General features: G+C 44.5%; 1 protein-coding gene across 1 annotated transcript in view; it reads left to right on the top strand.

The window, feature by feature from the left end:
• LOC124776010 (uncharacterized transporter slc-17.2-like) overlaps positions 1-19,237 on the top strand; it is a 416,532-nt gene that overhangs the window by 317,435 nt on the left and 79,860 nt on the right. Inside the window, exon 7 of the mRNA XM_047250852.1 lies at positions 897-1,052. Within this exon, the coding sequence (XP_047106808.1) occupies positions 897-1,052 (156 nt within the window). The remainder of the gene's footprint in view (positions 1-896; positions 1,053-19,237) is intronic.

The raw sequence follows: 19,237 nt of genomic DNA, 5'->3' as shown, positions 1-19,237 counted from the left end.
CACATGCCTGGCATGAACAGTACTGTGCCGAACAGGGCAGGGACAGTCAGCGGCAGGAGATGAGATTCGGGGAGGACCAGGAAGGCTTTCTTGAGACCCTTACAGCTATCCCCCAATCCCCGCACCTTGGGTGGAAAAGCAGCATAGTGTCTGTGAATCCTGAGTTGCATCTCAGCGCGCCTGGGGCTAACCATCTAGACAAATGAGAAATACAGTCTGGTTCTGATACCGAGAAAAAAACTGTAGTGTGGTGTTGGGCAATATAGCGATGTTTCCACCTTGGGTGGAACAGCAGCGCAGCCCCTGCGAATCCTGAGTTGCACCTCAACGCGCTGCGGGCTAACCATCTAGACAAATGAGAAATCCAGCCTGGTTCTGATACCAAGAACAAAAGTGTAGTGTGGTGTTGCGCAATATAGCGCTGTTTAGCAGTGTTGTATAGTAGTGCAATCCAGAATAGTGTAACAGACTGGTAGCATGTGCGTTCTAGATTCCGGATGAACAAATACCTTTAGTTTTTTTAATTATTATTTTTCTCTTATGCTGATATCCTATCTAGATATTTCTCCCCTCTTAAACTGCATATTGCTTGGTTATTACTAAATAATTGAAACTATGTTAAAGTATTTTGTGCTATAATCATGCCATTTCACGTGCAACATTCGGTCTGTTCTTTCTTGTAGATAACAGATAAAAGAAATAGCAAAAAAAAAATCTCCATAAGATTTTGGGATTCAATCTAGGTGATGTTAACCTCTAGCCTCAGTATTGTGGATGACAAGCAGGCAGTCATCTTCAGATAAATTTTACGACTGGAGATGACGACTCCATGTCGCTGTGTTTAGTCCAGAAATTGTCGTGTTGTACCTCAGCGCCTTGTTTGCCCGTTCGAACAGCTCACCTGCCGGCCAGCGCGTTGCTGTTCGTGCTGGGCTACAGCGGCTGCGACCCCGCCGTGCCCGCAGCCCTGTACACGGCCGCCGTCGTCGTCACCGGAGCCACCCCCGCTGGCGCCACCGCCAGCTGCATGGACCTGGCACCCAACTTCGCAGGCGAGTCTCATTGTCCTCTCTTCTCTACCCTGTCTAATGTATAACCTGTTCATTTTATAATCGCGACCGCAGAAAGCGGAACTAAGCTTTGTTTACGCACGGACAGTGGAAGTTATCTGTTTCGATTAGTTTTAGTGAGTGAAAGTGAAGATGGAAGTGAATCTGAATCTGTAGGTAGCTTAACGCTAACTGCTGGTGACAAAATTCAACTGTGAGAATCTTAAAAAATAATACCCTGTCTGAAACTTACTGTAATAACAAAATCTGACTATTAACTTCGATAAAAGAAAATTGGTTACTTTTGTGGTTAAAGTTGGTCCCTGTGAAATTTAATTAAAGAAAGAATCTGTTCGATACACAATTTGTCTTATCATGGCGCAGACTGCTCTCGTAGCTTCAGCACATCTCGATAACAGATCTGCTAAATCTAATTACAGAAATACGCAGAGGTGCAATGGGTACTCTGAAAAACATTGCTATCATTATTGGTTAATGATATTTTGATAATGGTTTTTAAATAATTGAAAATTAATGGGCTCTTGGGATGTGGACAATGGCTTATATTTAAATGAACTCAATCCAACTTTCATTCTCTTAGACTTAATATCATTTAATGAAACTTCAAAAATACTTAAGCTTCCTCTGAAATCATGTAACTATAATCCAAGAATTACAAAAGCTGAGCTTACAAAAATTGAACGCCACATATAAAATCTCTCCTTAAATAAACTTCCAAACTCCAGTTCTTAAATCCATTTCTCTCTCAATGATCCATAAATCCTAACAAAAGAATTAAAAACAAAAGGACTCCTGACTTGGATGCCCGACGAACCAAGAATGCTGCATTATTAAACCGTTGCTGCAAATAAAAACAAACCTTATGATAATTTGTAATCAATTCTTCACAAATATTATCGCACGAAGTTAAAAACCAATTTTTTCCCCTCTTCGGCATAAGTTTCTATAGACTCATAATATAATTCCAAAGCCGGCCGCCGTGACCGAGCGGTTCTTGGCTCTTCAGTCGGGAACCGCGCTGCTGCTACGCTCGCAGGTTCGAATCCTGCCTCGGGAACGGATATGTGTGATGTCCTTAGGTTAGTTACGTTTAAGTAGTTCAAAGTCTAGGGGACTGATGACCTCAGATGTTAAGTCCCATAGCGCTTAGAGCCTTATGAACCATTTTATAATTCCAAAACTCGACTGTTCCCATCCAACACCAAAGCTCAACTGAGTGTCTCCTTTCCTCTCTCGCGATTACCAAATACATCTAGCGTACATCTTCACAGAACAAAGATCATCACTGACTCATCACTGACTCATCCCTGTCGAGGCTGCGCGCCCATGTCAAATGGTTCAAATGGCTCTGAGCACTATGGGACTTATTAACATCTGAGGTCATCAGTCCCCTAGAACTTAGAACTACTTAAGCCTAACTTACCTAAGGACATCACACTCACCCATGCCCGGGGCAGGATTCGAACCTGCGACCGTAGCAGCAGCGCGCGCGCATGTCTAAGCAATTCAAACGTTACGAGGGCGACTTCAGACACCCAAAAACAAGAAAAAAATTATACAAAAATTAACACGCACTCGTTTCAACGGGACCGAAAGAGTGCGACAATATTCGACAGCATACGACTGACGAACGTGGGTGGGCGTTGTGCAGCCACATCGTGTGTTACTGCTGCAGTGTATTCTTAGCTTCTGTTGAAGCGGACAGTCATCGCGCAGATATACGCTATCGAAGAAAACGCTCAGATGGAAAAATTTAATAAATAACGTAGCTCGTTTCCGTCGAGAAGAAAAGTGGGAAAGTTCACTAATACCGTTAGAAAGAGCTATGGAGAGAAAAGCGGCCGCAATAGGAAAGAGTGTAAGGACAGTGCGTAATGTTATGAACGACGTTAAGAAATCCAGACGGAGTGGTCAGAAAATTGTGACCCCAAGGAAGAAGAGAATTGGGAAGAAAACCAAGTGTATCGACCATTTGATTAAGCGTTTGGTGAAAAGAAAGTTCTTAGAGTATCGCGACGTTAAAAGAGAAACATCCGCACCTCGGAAGTATTACAGCTGGGCGAAGGAGGGTACAAAAATTATTTTCACAGGGAAACGAATCACTTTCTGGAAAAGTTTGAAGGATATGTTATGTTTTTAAAAACTTAAGTATAGAAGAATATTTTTGTTTGAGAGGGAGGACATTGTAGAACGGCATGCACGCTCTCTTAACACAATGAGCGACAGCGAGAAAGGTGCGTAGAAATCCGTCGTTCATACTGATGGAACATGGGTGTATCCGCACTGTACCAGTGGTTGTCAAATATTTTTACTCAGTAGCCAGTTGTGACTTTCCGGAGCAGCACCAAGGGCTGCATATCTGCCAATCTTATTATTAATTGGTAACCTGCATAAGTTAGTATGCTATGAGCCCTGAACAGACCAGCTGCAGTAAGGGTGCTATAATTTGGCTCGTTGAAAGTGGCACCATTCGAAACACTTTGTATCGACTGTTCCATGTTTCGCATTGGTGCTACCTCAGCAACGGTGTTGGATAATGTGGGTATTATTATAAAATACAGCTGAGAACCGCGGACCGCACAAACACAGGATTTGATCCGCATCGGCCCGCGGGTCGCAATTATACGATCACTTACACTGTTAATAAATTTTGGCAGCATTGTGATGTATCATGCCTGCAGAAAAAAAGTTCTGAACAGAGAGCAATAGTGTTTCGTGCGGGGGAAGAAACAGAGTTCATTTAGGTTCAGAGCTCACCTATGATTCGAGATCTGCATCGGAAGATTATCGCAACGAGAAAATTATATAAAATGTTTGCATGAACGCCTAATACTACACATTAACTATTTGATTATAAAACAAATCTTATTTATCCACACGTGACTGTAAAATGATATATTAATAGCAAATGCAGGCTCATGTTTCTTCGCATATCTTAGTTACTAGATCGTACGTTTTACTGTAGAACAATGTCTTAATAGTGAATGTATTTTTATCTGCTACTCGCCCAGCTCAAGTTAGTAGAACAAAGTATTAATAGCAAATGTATGGCACGTTCGCTTCAGGTATTAGATCATAACACAAAAGTTCTTTTCAATTTAAATTTCCTACTCTTTTCTGTCGAAGAAGAATATATTAAAAACAAATCTACCGTTGTCTCCTACACGCACAGCTGCGTTATTCTACCGTAAAATAACAGTTTAATTTTCCTAGTGTTCATTTCCACTGTTCTTCTGGAAAAGAACGTGTTAACGGAATGTCTATCTGTTTTCTCTGCTGCACGCGTATCAAGTACAGTTCGGTAACCGTGATACACTTTGTTTGAGCGCAGTTACACCGCTCGTGCGTCATTTGGAACAACCAGTAACGTCAGCTGTACGCAGCGAGCTCAGCTAAAAAGACAATTGTAAAGTGGACGGGTTAGACAGGCACTATAGCTAGGCGTTTCCCCACGGGACTGCTGGGGCCGAAAGTAAGCCCATACTGTACGGCCACATTTTGCCGGAATAACAATGCCGTCAGTATCGCTGCAATGCGTCTGCAATACACGGCAATCTGGCGGTAAGTCTGAGCAATAGTCCTAATGTAGCAGGTAGCCTTCTCCGTATTTCCCAGACAGAATATTTCGTATTGCAGCGCAATATCGGTCTCAGTCTATCAGTAAATGCTTCCCTCTCGCTCTCATCTTTGTTTTCTGCTTCTCTCAGTAACAGCGCTACAGTCACCTGACTGAACGAAAGCAGTATCGTTTCGCTTTTGGTGCCGTTTTGTTGTCTACAGCAATGCAGAAGTGGACAACCGAGAAAACTATGCATTTCATAAAAGCGATACATTTACGTCCAGACCTATAGGGCGTTGAAAATAATATGTATAAAGACCACAATCTGGAAAAAAAAAGCTGGTGGAAGGCTGTTACGGATGAGATCGGAATCGCGCTTTATCTTGTTGTGAGCTTCATCAAGAGTGTTTTTTGGTGCTTATGATCAAAAGGAAAATATAAATAAAAATTGTACTCATATTGAAAACTTAGCTTAGTGAAATCCTTCAGTCTTGTGGTAAAGCAGTTCACATTACTGGTACCAAGAGGCTTATTGACGAATTCTTCGCTTTAACAGAGGTACAGCCAACTCCTGTACGAATCCCCAGTAGCTAAAACCGGAAGCTGATCGCCAGTCGCGTTATGTACACTCTCTCAACTGGCTGGTTCAAAAAATGGTTCAAATGGCTCTCAGAACTATGGGACTTAATATCTGAGGTCATCAGTCCCCTAGAACTTAGAACTACTCAAACCTAACTAACGTAAGGACATCACACACATCCATGCCCGAGGCAGGATTCGAACCTGCGACCATAGCAGCAGCGCGGTTCCGGACTGAAGTGCCTAGAACCGCTCGGCCACTCCGGCTGGCCAACTGGCTGTCTCTAAGCACTATGGGACTTAACATCTTAGGTCATCAGTCCCCTAAACTTAGAACTACTTAAACACAACTAACCTAAGGACATCACACATATCTATGTCCGAGGCAGGATTTGTACCCGCGACCGTAGCAGCAGCGCGGTTCCGGACCGAAGCGCCTAGAACCGCTCGGCAACAGCGGTCAGCTACACTCTCTCAAATTTGTATCGGTTTTAGCATTTCTCGAAGCAGTTTCTTGTATGAAACATTGGAAATCGTGTTTTGACGGTCCGGTAAAATTCAAGAAACGTTATACAACCGGCATCAGTTGACGAGTTAGATTTCCTGAAGCATTCTGCTTACTTAAAAATGAACCGGAACAGTGCTGCTGCTATGGTCGCAGGTTCGAATCCTGCCTCGGGCATGGATGTGTGTGATGTCCTTACGTTAGTTAGGTTTAAGTAGTTCTAAGTTCTAGGGGACTGATGACCTCAGAAGTTAAGTCCCATAGTGCTCAGAGCCATTTAAACCATTTTTTTTGGCTCGAATAAACGAACCTTAACACTACAAGTGACGCTAGTGAGTATACACTGCCCAGTCACATTAATGTGACCACCTGTCAAAAGCCTGAATAACCACCTTTCGCAGTGCGGACTGCTACGAGACGTGAAGGGAGAGAGTCAGTCAGGTTCTGGAGGGCAGCTACTGAGATGTGGAGACATGCCGACTTCAGGGCTGTGGGCAGCTGCGCTAGGTTTATCGGTTGAGGATTCATGGCCTGTAAAGCCCGATCGAAGTACTCCCACAAATTTTAGATTAGATTTAAATCCGGAAACTCAGCCTGGGATTCTTCGAATCACACACACGCACTGCGAGGTGACACGCTGCATTGTCCTGCTTGTAGATGCCGTCGAGGAAAAACAAACTACATGCAGGGGTGGAAATATTCAACAAGGACAGACGCATACTTGTGTTGATACACTGTTCCTTCCAGAAAGACGAGATCACCCAAGGAATGCCACGAAAATATTCCCCAGACCACAACGTTCCCTCCTCCCTGCCTGGACCCTCCAGACGATTGTTGCAGAGTGTCGGGCCATCTGTTCGGTGGAGCATAAACCGTGATTCATCTGAAAAGGCCACCTGTCGCCATTCAGTGGACGTCCATGTGCGTTATTGGCGTGCAGATGCCAGCCTTCGTCGCCGGTGAACAGCAGTCAGCATGGGTGCATGGACCAGGCGCCTGCTGCGAAGGCCCATACGCTGCAACTTTCGCTGAACGTTCATTGAGGAGACGCTGTTGGTTTTTGTGGTTGGAGAGATCATACTGGTATTTGTGAACATTTCTTTTAGATCCATAAGAATAACGTCGTGGAGGTGGCGTGATACTCTATACAGGGTGAAAAGTATTTAAACCGACAAACTCTGGGAGGTTGTAGGGGACATCAAAACAAATATTTTCCCCTAATGTCATTTTTTCTAATGAGGATTATTTAAACTGGTGGAGGTCGTATTACGATCTTCAGTTGTTAGAGGGCGTATTACGGTCTTCAGTTGTAGGCAACTGCTGTCCACCTGTGTAGTAGTGCATTGTCTCTGTTTACTAATGGAGCGATACACCTGGAGTGAGTACACTGATGCGGTTGGTGCGTACTACGTAGCGCACCACAACGGACGAGCCGCACAGCGGATTGATCAACAAGTACGGTTCTTCGTTAATGTGTAAGTCGGTGTTGTTGGGGACTGTTTAATTGGGCCGTATCTGCTACCTAGGCCATTAAATGGCAGGCACTATTACAATTTTCTCACCAAAGCGTTTCCAGACTTGCTGGAAGACGTCCCGCTCCCTACAAGATAACGCACGTGGTTCCAACATGATCGAGCGCCAGCACATTTCAGTTTTGTGTGCGTCGATTCCTGGACCGACGGTTCCCAAAAACGTGGATTGGCAGAGGTGGTCCTGTACAATGACCTGCTCGATCCCCAGAAATGTCCCCTCTGGACTTTTTTGTGTGGGGAGAGATGCGCAACCTTGTTTACACAACTCCTGTTGCATCAGAAAAGGACCTGGTAGCCAGGATAGTAGCAGCAGCAGGAAAAATTCCAGATACTCCCGGGGTTTTTGCCCGTGTCAGACAGAACATGATCCGACGGTGTAAACTTTGTTTACATGTCAATGGAGTCATTTTTGAAAATCTACTGTAATTAAAATTGGGTTGTGTTAATGTGTTGTCTCTTGCTCATAAAAAATGGAAAAGTGTTAGTTGGTTTAATTAATTTGCCGCCAGAGAAATCTTCCTCTACCGGTTTAAATACTCCTCGTAGGAAAAAAATGACATTAGGGAAAAATATTTGTTTTGATGTCCCCTACAACCTCCCAGAGTTTGTCGGTGTAAATACTTTTCACCCTGTAAATGAAGTTCTGGCTGACGTTATAGCAAATTACGGGAAAGAGATTACATAACAGCACGCAGAAGATTGAGAATTTGAAAGATACTCTGATGCAGATGATATAGGTACTACTTCTACTGTTTCAAACACTACTACAGTAACTTATGGTGATCTGAATAAGACAATGTCAAGTGACCTGTGGGTGAAGCGCCTAGTGCAGATTCAGGAGATAGGGTAGACTGCCTGTGCTTGAACAAATCATAAAGCATACTCTGATACTGAAGTGCCTGCAGATGTGGATTTATATGCATAGTCTAAAGCTGACTGTTTACCCCAGTCGTTTCTCTTGAAGGCAAATGTTTGCTAACGCAAGTTGATATTTATAGTTTCCTGCAGATTCCTTCAAACTTACCTGTGAAACTATCATGAATATTTTTTTGTTATTGATTCATTGGTATGAATATTTACCACGCCTTAACTCGTGGTGGACTCAGAAATACTTAATAAATTGAGCAGTTTTGTTGATTACTATTCGCAAAGAATACGTACTGATTCTACACTCCTGGAAATGGAAAAAAGAACACATTGACACCGGTGTGTCAGACCCACCATACTTGCTCCGGACACTGCGAGAGGGCTGTACAAGCAATGATCACACGCACGGCACAGCGGACACACCAGGAACCGCGGTGTTGGCCGTCGAATGGCGCTAGCTGCGCAGCATTTGTGCACCGCCGCCGTCAGTGTCAGCCAGTTTGCCGTGGCATACGGAGCTCCATCGCAGTCTTTAACACTGGTAGCATGCCGCCACAGCGTGGATGTGAACCGTATGTGCAGTTGACGGACTTTGAGTGAGGGCGTATAGTGGGCATGCGGGAGGCCGGGTGGACGTACCGCCGAATTGCTCAACACGTGGGGCGTGAGGTCTCCACAGTACATCGATGTTGTCGCCAGTGGTCGGCGGAAGGTGCACGTGCCCGTCGACCTGGGACCGGACCGCAGCGACGCACGGATGCACGCCAAGACCGTAGGATCCTACGCAGTGCCGTAGGGGACCGCACCGCCACTTCCCAGCAAATTAGGGACACTGTTGCTCCTGGGGTATCGGCGAGGACCATTCGCAACCGTCTCCATGAAGCTGGGCTACGGTCCCGCACACCGTTAGGCCGTCTTCCGCTCACGCCCCAACATCGTGCAGCCCGCCTCCAGTGGTGTTGCGACAGGCGTGAATGGAGGGACGAATGGAGACGTGTCGTCTTCAGCGATGAGAATCGCTCCTGCCTTGGTGCCAATGATGGTCGTATGCGTGTTTGGCGCCGTGCAGGTGAGCGCCACAATCAGGACTGCATACGACCGAGGCACACAGGGCCAACACCCGGCATCATGGTGTGGGGAGCGACCTCCTACACTGGCCGTACACCACTGGTGATCGTCGAGGGGACACTGAATAGTGCACGGTACATCCAAACCGTCATCGAACCCATCGTTCTACCATTCCTAGACCGGCAAGGGAACTTGCTCTTCCAACAGGACAATGCACGTCCGCATGTATCCCGTGCCACCCAACGTGCTCTAGAAGGTGTAAGTCAACTACCCTGGCCAGCAAGATCTCCGGATCTGTCCCCCATTGAGCATGTTTGGGACTGGATGAAGCGTCGTCTCACGCGGTCTGCACGTCCAGCACGAACGCTGGTCCAACTGAGGCGCCAGGTGGAAATGGCATGGCAAGCCGTTCCACAGGACTACATCCAGCATCTCTACGATCGTCTCCATGGGAGAATAGCAGCCTGCATTGCTGCGAAAGGTGGATATACACTGTACTAGTGCCGACATTGTACATGCTCTGTTGCCTGTGTCTATGTGCCTGTGGTTCTGTCAGTGTGATCATGTGATGTATCTGACCCCAGGAATGTGTCAATAAAGTTTCCCCTTCCTGGGACAATGAATTCACGGTGTTTTTATTTCAATTTCTAGGAGTGTATTTCCCTACTACGCTGGATAAAACATTTTATCACTTGAAGTGTTAACTGATTCTATACATACTCCGTCCTCAACATCCAAGCAAGAACTGAGTAGCTACTGTGTGCGTGTAGTACCTCTGCATGTGTGTAGCTAAAGCGACGGTGGCGCACTGTACACGAAGTGCTGGCTGTCTCACGTACGACGAAAGCAAGCCGTCTATTCGGCGTTGCGCGAGACCCCAATACCAGGCCGGCAAACTCTGATACGCTGCGGCCCGTTTTTCAGATCTCAGAAGGTGGCGTGTCGGTCTCAGCCCAACAAAGAGTCATGAGTGGACTTAGAAAGAAGTGACTGAGAATCGTTGCGTAATTTTGTACTTCATATTGGAGTGTCAGCAGAATCTCCTGAGTGAGCTGTTCAAGAACTCAGACTCAAATCTTACAAACTGTATCAACTGACGAATTCAGATACCGTTACTCGAAGTCGCTATTGCAGTTTGTGCATAATTGTGAGACAGATCCTGAAATGTTCTTTCATTACTGCTACAACGCTTGGTGGCATTTATCGTGGTACGCCTGTTTGCAGAACAGGCGATGCTGGAGTTGCCCGCATCTGGTGGTCGTGCGGTAGCGTTCTCGCTTCCCACGCCCGGGTTCCCGGGTTCGATTCCCGGCGGGGTCAGGGATTTTCTCTGCCTCGTGATGGCTGGGTGTTGTGTGCTGTCCTTAGGTTAGTTAGGTTTAAGTAGTTCTAAGTTCTAGGGGACTGATGACCATAGATGTTAAGTCCCATAGTGCTCAGAGCCATTTTTTCGATGCTGGAGTTACGAAAATCGTCATCAGTCACATTATGTCAAAACAGAAGTCTGATTTGCAATTACTGAAACGAAAGAATATTAGGTTTCAACAACTCTCGACAACGAGATCTTAGGGACAGATTCGAGAAAAGATGGCGAAATCTGCCGTTTCCTTTTAAAGGAACCACAAGCGGTTTATGGAACGCACGAGAAACCGAGATCTGGATGCCATGACAGGGACCTAAGCAACCCCCATTCTGAAACCTTCCCGTCTCCTCTATATCTCTTTTGTTACGGAACCTTCCCTTGTACAATAACCTCTGAAACCTTCCCTTAGGATTTCTATCTCTTGCTTAGTAATAACAAATGAAATCTTCCCTTTGAAATTAATTCTCTTTCTCAATAATAATAAGTGCAATCTTCGCATACAAATTTAAATGCTGCTTATGAAAAGTGATTTGCTGATTATTTCGACGAAACATAGAATGTGTCGTCGTCGTGGCCCTCAGTCGTTACCTGTAATAACCCAAAACTGTTCCTTACCTTTTTTACTGTTACTGGATCGCCATCTGACTGCTACATCGAAGTGCGACATGAATATACGTACTATGTTTTACCATACTCTATTAACTGCTGGTGGGCTGTCGTAATAAGTGGCTGTATTTATTACCAAAGCTGACGTTATTCTATAATACCAAAGCTGACGTTATTCTTTAATTAATTTGACTGAAGTTACGTAATTCATAGTTAAACTTTCTCTTGACAACAATAAAATTTTGCAACGTTTTACGTTGATGGTTTCTGGGATGGATTATAATCAGTAATGCAATATTGCTGGCAAAAATTAATTATAGTCTGAAAACGATTCTTCAAATATTTACTGTTGGTAATGAAATGATTTTACAAACGTTCAAATGGGACTTACTTTTTACAATAATCTTACAACTAGCATTGCGCAAACATACCTTAAGTAGCCTTAAGTTTCTCAAAAAAAAAAAAAAATTTCAATAATATTATTTCCTCTTATGATAATAGTTAGCTGATGTCTCTGTATATCCGTTTATAATCTCTTATAAATCATAGCTGGTGGCTGGCAGGCACACCGCTCCTTTCAACCTCTCGCTTCAGACCTGCTACCGACTCGCTTCACATCTCGCTTACTACTGACTGCCTACGAACGCTAAAGTGCGGTCTCTCCCGCCAACAATGGTTTCTGGTGCAGACAATCCCTGCTACCATTACAAAATGTATCAATGCGCGGTCTTTCCCGCTCTTTTCTTAAAATGAACCCATATGCTGTCTCTCCCGCCCATTTTAAAATTATATCAATGTGCGGTCTCTCCCGCCAACAATACTTTGGTGCAGACATTCCATGCTACCACAATTATTTCCAAAATGACAAATATTAATTATTCCTACTTAATCCTATTAATAAAATATAAACATCTTTCATAAATTGTGGTTTGACAATAGACAATAGAAATATACACGTCTTACAATCCTAATGAGTGTCCAGTATGCTAGCCATCTTATTCGGTGCAAATAGTCCAGCACGAATTATTGGACGGATCTCTTACCAACAAACCATGACTTCTGATAGATATGTAAGTAATACACCACACAATATAAAAAGAGAAGCACAACATTAAGCATTTCGGAGGATTTGCTCTTCCATCTGGTGGCAGCCTTTGTTTAGCTGAGGTACTATGCTGCTTGGTTTGTAAAAAGTGAGTGTTTAACGGCCACATGTGTAGCTCTCGAGGAAAGTAAATGACTAAGGCTCACAGGACTGGAGATATTTTGACACTGCAAGTTTTTTGTGGGAACAATCTATATCCGCTAAACTGTAGAACTACCACCTGATGATGGTGTACAACGCGACGAGAGGGGCGTGGCCGGACTGGAAGGGTTGGTTATGACTGGGCCGATTGAAAGTCATAAACTCAATGAAAATGTCTGTGTTTGATGCAGCTTAGGATGTACATTGAGACCCTGCAAGGACAGATGTACTTGTACTGCATAACAGTCACTTGTACTACTGGAAGAGTAATATTTCAGGGGAGAATGCTAAATAACAGAGAGTTACAATACAGGCAGCGGCAGGTGACTTAAACCACCTGCCCTCGATTACAACCGAGCGAGGTGGCGTAGAGGCTTGCTCACTGGGCTCGCATTCGCGAGGACGACGGTCCATATCCACGTCCGCTCATCTAAAGTTAGATTTACCGTTATTTCTCTAAATGGCTTCAGGCAAATGCCAGTATGGTTCCTTCGAAAGGGCACAGCCGATTTCCTTCATCACCGTTGAATAGTGATCCTTTCAAATGGTCCAAATGGCTCTAAGCACTATGGGACTTAACATCTGAGGTCATCAGTACCCTAGACTTAGAACTACTTAAACCCAACTAACCTAAGGACATCACATACATCCATGCCCGAGGCTGGATTCGAGCCTGCGACCGTAGCAGTCGCACGGTTCCGGACTGAACCGCATAGTGCTCCGTCTCGATGTCGATGCGAAGTTGAAAATCCCAACGTTTTTCCTTCCTTCCTTCCAGGAGTAGAGCTAAGACACGAGAGAGCCAGAGGCAGACGGCTGGATCAGGAGCAATACACAAGTTAGGGTAATTCTGGCGTATCTCTCTGCAGTAACTTGTTCTCTTTCCCACGCTTCTTACTGGTTATTCAAAGAATGATAGGCTATTCTCTGTCTTTTTTACAGGCAGTTAACTGCACTTTGACTTTGGTCCATCAATTCGGCACTCATGTAACACTATGAGTAATTAGATACTACGGCTTGGTAATGAATGCGAAATGTTAACGAGACAGAAAGGCAATAAAAATTATTAATTTGTTGGGGTCCATACTGCGACTGACAACTGGGGTTCTACGAATAAGCTTTCTAACCACGTCCTCAAGGAAACGTTAAAGTGTAGTGACTCGATACATTGGGTTTATTTACATTTTAAACAGGTCATGGATACAGCCTACCAAACATGATTATGTGTAATATACGGAGCGTTTCAGGAAGAATAGCAGATATTTTAGGGTGCGACACTACAGAACAATTCGAATAAAACATTCTATAGACATGATCATTTTTTATTCGTAACACAGATACAGATGGTTACAGTTTTGTGTGTTGGCACTGCAGTTGCTATAGATTTACACTCCTGGAAATTGAAATAAGAACACCGTGAATTCATTGTCCCAGGAAGGGGAAACTTTATTGACACATTCCTGGGGTCAGATACATCACATGATCACACTGACAGAACCACAGGCACATAGACACAGGCAACAGAGCATGCACAATGTCGGCACTAGTACAGTGTATATCCACCTTTCGCAGCAATGCAGGCTGCTATTCTCCCATGGAGACGATCGTAGAGATGCTGGATGTAGTCCTGTGGAACGGCTTGCCATGCCATTTCCACCTGGCGCCTCAGTTGGACCAGCGTTCGTGCTGGACGTGCAGACCGCGTGAGACGACGCTTCATCCAGTCCCAAACATGCTCAATGGGGGACAGATCCGGAGATCTTGCTGGCCAGGGTAGTTGACTTACACCTTCTAGAGCACGTTTGGTGGCACGGGATACATGCGGACGTGCATTGTCCTGTTGGAAGAGCAAGTTCCCTTGCCGGTCTAGGAATGGTAGAACGATGGGTTCGATGACGGTTTGGATGTACCGTGCACTATTCAGTGTCCCCTCGACGATCACCAGTGGTGTACGGCCAGTGTAGGAGATCGCTCCCCACACCATGGTGTCGGGTGTTGGTCCTGTGTGCCTCGGTCGTATGCAGTCCTGATTGTGGCGCTCACCTGCACGGCGCCAAACACGCATACGACCATCATTGGCACCAAGGCAGAAGCGACTCTCATCGCTGAAGACGACACGTCTCCATTCGTCCCTCCATTCACGCCTGTCGCGACACCACTGGAGGCGGGCTGCACGATGTTGGGGCGTGAGCGGAAGACGGCCTAACGGTGTGCGGGACCGTAGCCCAGCTTCATGGAGACGGTTGCGAATGGTCCTCGCCGATACCCCAGGAGCAACAGTGTCCCTAATTTGCTGGGAAGTGGCGGTGCGGTCCCCTACGGCACTGCGTAGGATCCTACGGTCTTGGCGTGCATCCGTGCGTCGCTGCGGTCCGGTCCCAGGTCGACGGGCACGTGCACCTTCCGCCGACCACTGGCGACAACATCGATGTACTGTGGAGACCTCACGCCCCACGTGTTGAGCAATTCGGCGGTACGTCCACCCGGCCTCCCGCATGCCCACTATACGCCCTCGCTCAAAGTCCGTCAACTGCACATACGGTTCACGGCCAACGCTGTGGCGGCATGCTACCAGTGTTAAAGACTGCGATGGAGCTCCGTATGCCACGGCAAACTGGCTGACACTGACGGCGGCGGTGCACAAATGCTGCGACGGCCAACACCGCGGTTCCTGGTGTGTCCGCTGTGCCGTGCGTGTGATCATTGCTTGTACAGCCCTCTCGCAGTGTCCGGAGCAAGTATGGTGGGTCTGACACACCGGTGTCAATGTGTTCTTTTTTCCATTTCCAGGAGTGTATTTATCGATTGTCGTGTTTGTTTTGAAGTTCAAGTTATCAAGCTGTTCTTGAGTTTACATAACTGAATTCTTCAAAAAATGGTTCAAATGGCTCTGAGCACTATGGGACTTAAAATCTGTGGTCATCACTCCCCTAGAACTTACAACTACTTAAACCTAACTAACCTGCCCGAGGCAGGATTCGAACCTGCGACCGTAGCGGTCACGCGGTTCCAGACTGAAGTGCCCAGAACCGCACGGCCACACCGGCCGGCCTGAATTATTCAATTTTTGTTATTATTTACTGTCCAATTTTACTGTACTGACTCAGCAACGTCACGCGTATTTACAGATGCTGAGTGTGCCTCTATGGTATTTTAGTGCAGGTCACGTAGTGGAAACGCTTCTGCTACTTGTACGGGACACGTTAGACGATTTCCTAACTGCAGAATATCAGAGTCAAGAGTGGTTACTTGTGTTTTCATTAAACTATGTGATACCACTGCAGCTTCCAGCAGTCGTAATTCATTATAACGTGCATTTGGACAATGCGAAGGTGCAGCAGAAGACACTATTCAGCTGGCATATTGGTGACACACATCGGTGTTCCTCATACAGCAATATGATGATCACTGCGTACGTAAGACCTCTGTCGTTATTATTTACAGTTGATTCAAGTCCTTCGGGAAAGAGATGCAGGTAGCCGATTGGCTAATTGCAAATCGCCGAGTAATCCCATTAATACTGTGTACTGCTAATGCTACTTCCGGTCGTGACGGTATCAGTAACACTCGTAAATCACAGCAGTATGCCGACGAGAAACCAACAGCTATTGTGGAGAGACATATTCAAAAACGCTTCTCTGTAAATGTATTGTGTAGTATCACAGACAATCAGCTGGGTGCGCCTGTAGCGTTGTCGCGCCGCGTTATTTAGCCTTTCTTGAAAGCGAGCTTCCAGCATTATTTAAAGAGGTTCCTTTGGCTACAAAGACGGGTGTATTCTTCCAGCATGACAGAGTCCCTGCAAATTCTAGTCGTCAGGTGACACATCAACATTCCCCGGAAGACGAATCGGCAGAAATTGCCGCGATTGTTGGCAATCAAGGGCTCTGAACTTTACTACCCCTCTCAGCTTCTTGTCTGTGGGGTGGTTGAAAGGCGAAGTCTGTAAATAAAAAGCAAACACAAGGGGTGAATTAAAGTTAGGATAATGGACAGTGCCGCCCCCATAGAAGAACGTCAAAATGAACTCAGAAGAGTTACAATTGCTTTCGTCAAGTGAATACGAAAGTGTGTTGATGTAGGCAGTGAAATGTATGAAAATCCACTTTGAACTTAATCGTTTGCATTTGCTTAACGTCTTCTGTGAGTATTTGTTAGGAAAAACAGATATAATGTCTGAAGGGATACAGCAATCACTGGTTATACAATGATACTTCAAGTCCGTCTTGATTGCAAAAATTTTATTCACATGACCGGTTTCGGTTCCTTTAGAACCATCTTCAGATCTGAAATGACAAAGATACTAATTTACTATTTCACAAATGCAAACCTATTTCCTCCTATCCAATCAACCTGAAATATACCAGAGCGTACCTGCAATTTCGGTTACACGAGTAACCCGTCCACATACAGCAACTTTCACATGCCGTGTCACATTAAATTGGTTGGCAGAATTAATACAAATGACGTGCATTCTTCCAACCAATTTAATGTGACGCAGCATGTAAAGGTTGCTGTGTGTGGACGGGCTACTCGTGTAACCGAAATTGCAGGTACGTTCTGGTACATTTTATGTTGATTGGATAGGACGAAATAGGTTTGCATTTGTGAAATAGTAAATTAGTATCTTTGTCATTTCAGATCTGAAGATGTTTCTAGAGGAACCGAAGCCGGTCATGTGAATAAATATTTTTGCAATCAAGATAGATTTTAAGTATCAATCAGAAGATTGGACACAAGGCATATGAATGTTTTCTTGGAATTAGTCTACACTTCCTAAAATATTCACTACTACTCCTAAAGCACACTGTATATGCAGGGTGTCCACGCATTGTCGTCACAAATTTAAAAAAAATTATTACACCCATAAATGGAAAGAATGAAAAGAGAGATGTATGAAATTTTTATAACATTAAGGTGCCAACCAACCAAATCTGATCCAAATATTGCGCCTAATGCGCGCACAGCACGTACAACAACGGTAACAGAAAACTTTCTCGGCAGGCGAAGATTATCTTTGACTGCTGGCTACAGACAAACCAGATGTTGCTTGACGACTATAGAGGCTTCGCAGTTGCAGAAGCAGCTGCATGAAAAAACAGGCATAATAAACTGCCACGAAGAGTGGATAACTGCCAAGTGTAGGGACATAAGAGCGTCACGACTAGCTTGACCGGCCGTTCTTGGTGAGATCTGGGAAATTTTTATTTTGCTGCAGTAGGATTGCTGGCATTCGTGCAGTGACACGAAACTTCTCACGCCACCATTAGTGAGTCAGACGACAAACGGGTAGAGAAGGAAGCTGCCGCTGTCCTAGCGTGGGAATAGAGTCGCCGCACAATATTACTAAACAGAGGGGAACTACTGGATCGTCGCAAGGAAGAAACTTAGTTACATTATCTATACATATTACTAAATTAAAGTTCCCCCGCCGTTTAGATTTGCCATCATGTGAAGGCTGATCTCAAGAACTACTGGAGCGATTTTGATACAGTTTTCGCTAATAGACAGACTGACTCAGAAGGAAGGTTTGTGTGTGTAATTTATGGCCGCTACATCAGACAAGTTGCCCAATCGTAGGTACTTATTGCTGTCCTTGAAAAGGTGAGGCAGATCACTTGTTATTTGTATAAAATAATCAGTTACTGACGGGAGGACTAGATGGTAAAGCTGCTCGATCCTGAAAAAGATATTATGAATATTTATTTTAATTACTTGTGTATCCTATTAAATAATGCAATGCAGTATCGATGAATTCGTGCATACAATTGACAGTTACCGACCGTATGCGATTGGTCGGTTCTTGCCGCGACCGTTCTTCAGTTACACCTCACTGACGTTAACAGGCGGTTAATGTCGGTCCGTAATGACCATCCTCAGGCATACGCTCTTACATTCAGTTTTAGGTTATAAACCCTGATATCACCCTCATGAAGTACCGCTAGAAATTTGTCGGTTGTGACTCATGCCTATGAAGTTTAATTAATTTGCAGATGTTGATAATAGAAATGTGTTAATAATATCACGAGACCTGAAAACAGATTCAGTGAAATATCAGTAATTCGAAAGGACTGACAATCTTTTCACGTGAATGCACAACACCCTGTTGGATTTTTCTTGTAATGGAAACATATATCATAGAATGATTACATTCATCACCGACAGCGGCGGTGAAATTATGTTACTAAACTCATGTGCAGCTCAAATGATACTGAAATTCCGTCTGGCTATTACTTGCAGGAGCCTACCGTAAAACACCAGAGGTACTGTCCATCTGCATCATCTAACATTTTTCTACATTTACAGCTAGATGCCACTTATCACACCAGCTATAAATTTTATCTAAGTCATCTTGTGTCCTCCTGTAGTAACTCAACAACGCCACATTCCTGTGTACCACAGCAATTCATGCTAATTTTAGGGACATGATCCACTAAAACCAAAGAAATATTTGGAGTTGGAATTAAAGTTCAAGGAGAAGAACTAAAAACATCGAGGTTTGCCGATTACATTGTAATTCTGTCAGAGACGACAAAGGACTTGGAAGAGCTGTTGGACGAAGGAATGGACAGCATCCTGCAAGGAGGATATAAGATGAACATCAAAAACTCAAAACAAGGATAATGGAATGTACTCGAATTAAATCATGTGATGTTGTTGGAATTAGATAAGGAAAAGAGACACTAAAAGTAGTGGATGAGTTCTGCTATTTGGGCAGAAAAATAACTGATGATCGCTGAAGTAGAGAGGGTATAAAATGTGGGTTGAGAATGGTAAGAAAAGGGATTAAGAAGAAGAGAAGTAGATAAATTTGTTAAGATCGAATATTTATTTAAGTGTTA

The sequence above is a fragment of the Schistocerca piceifrons genome, chromosome 2, assembly GCF_021461385.2.
Source record: "Schistocerca piceifrons isolate TAMUIC-IGC-003096 chromosome 2, iqSchPice1.1, whole genome shotgun sequence".
NCBI lineage: Eukaryota > Metazoa > Arthropoda > Insecta > Orthoptera > Acrididae > Schistocerca > Schistocerca piceifrons.
Note: the sequence above shows the minus strand (reverse complement) of the source record. Positions and strands in the feature narration are given on the sequence as shown.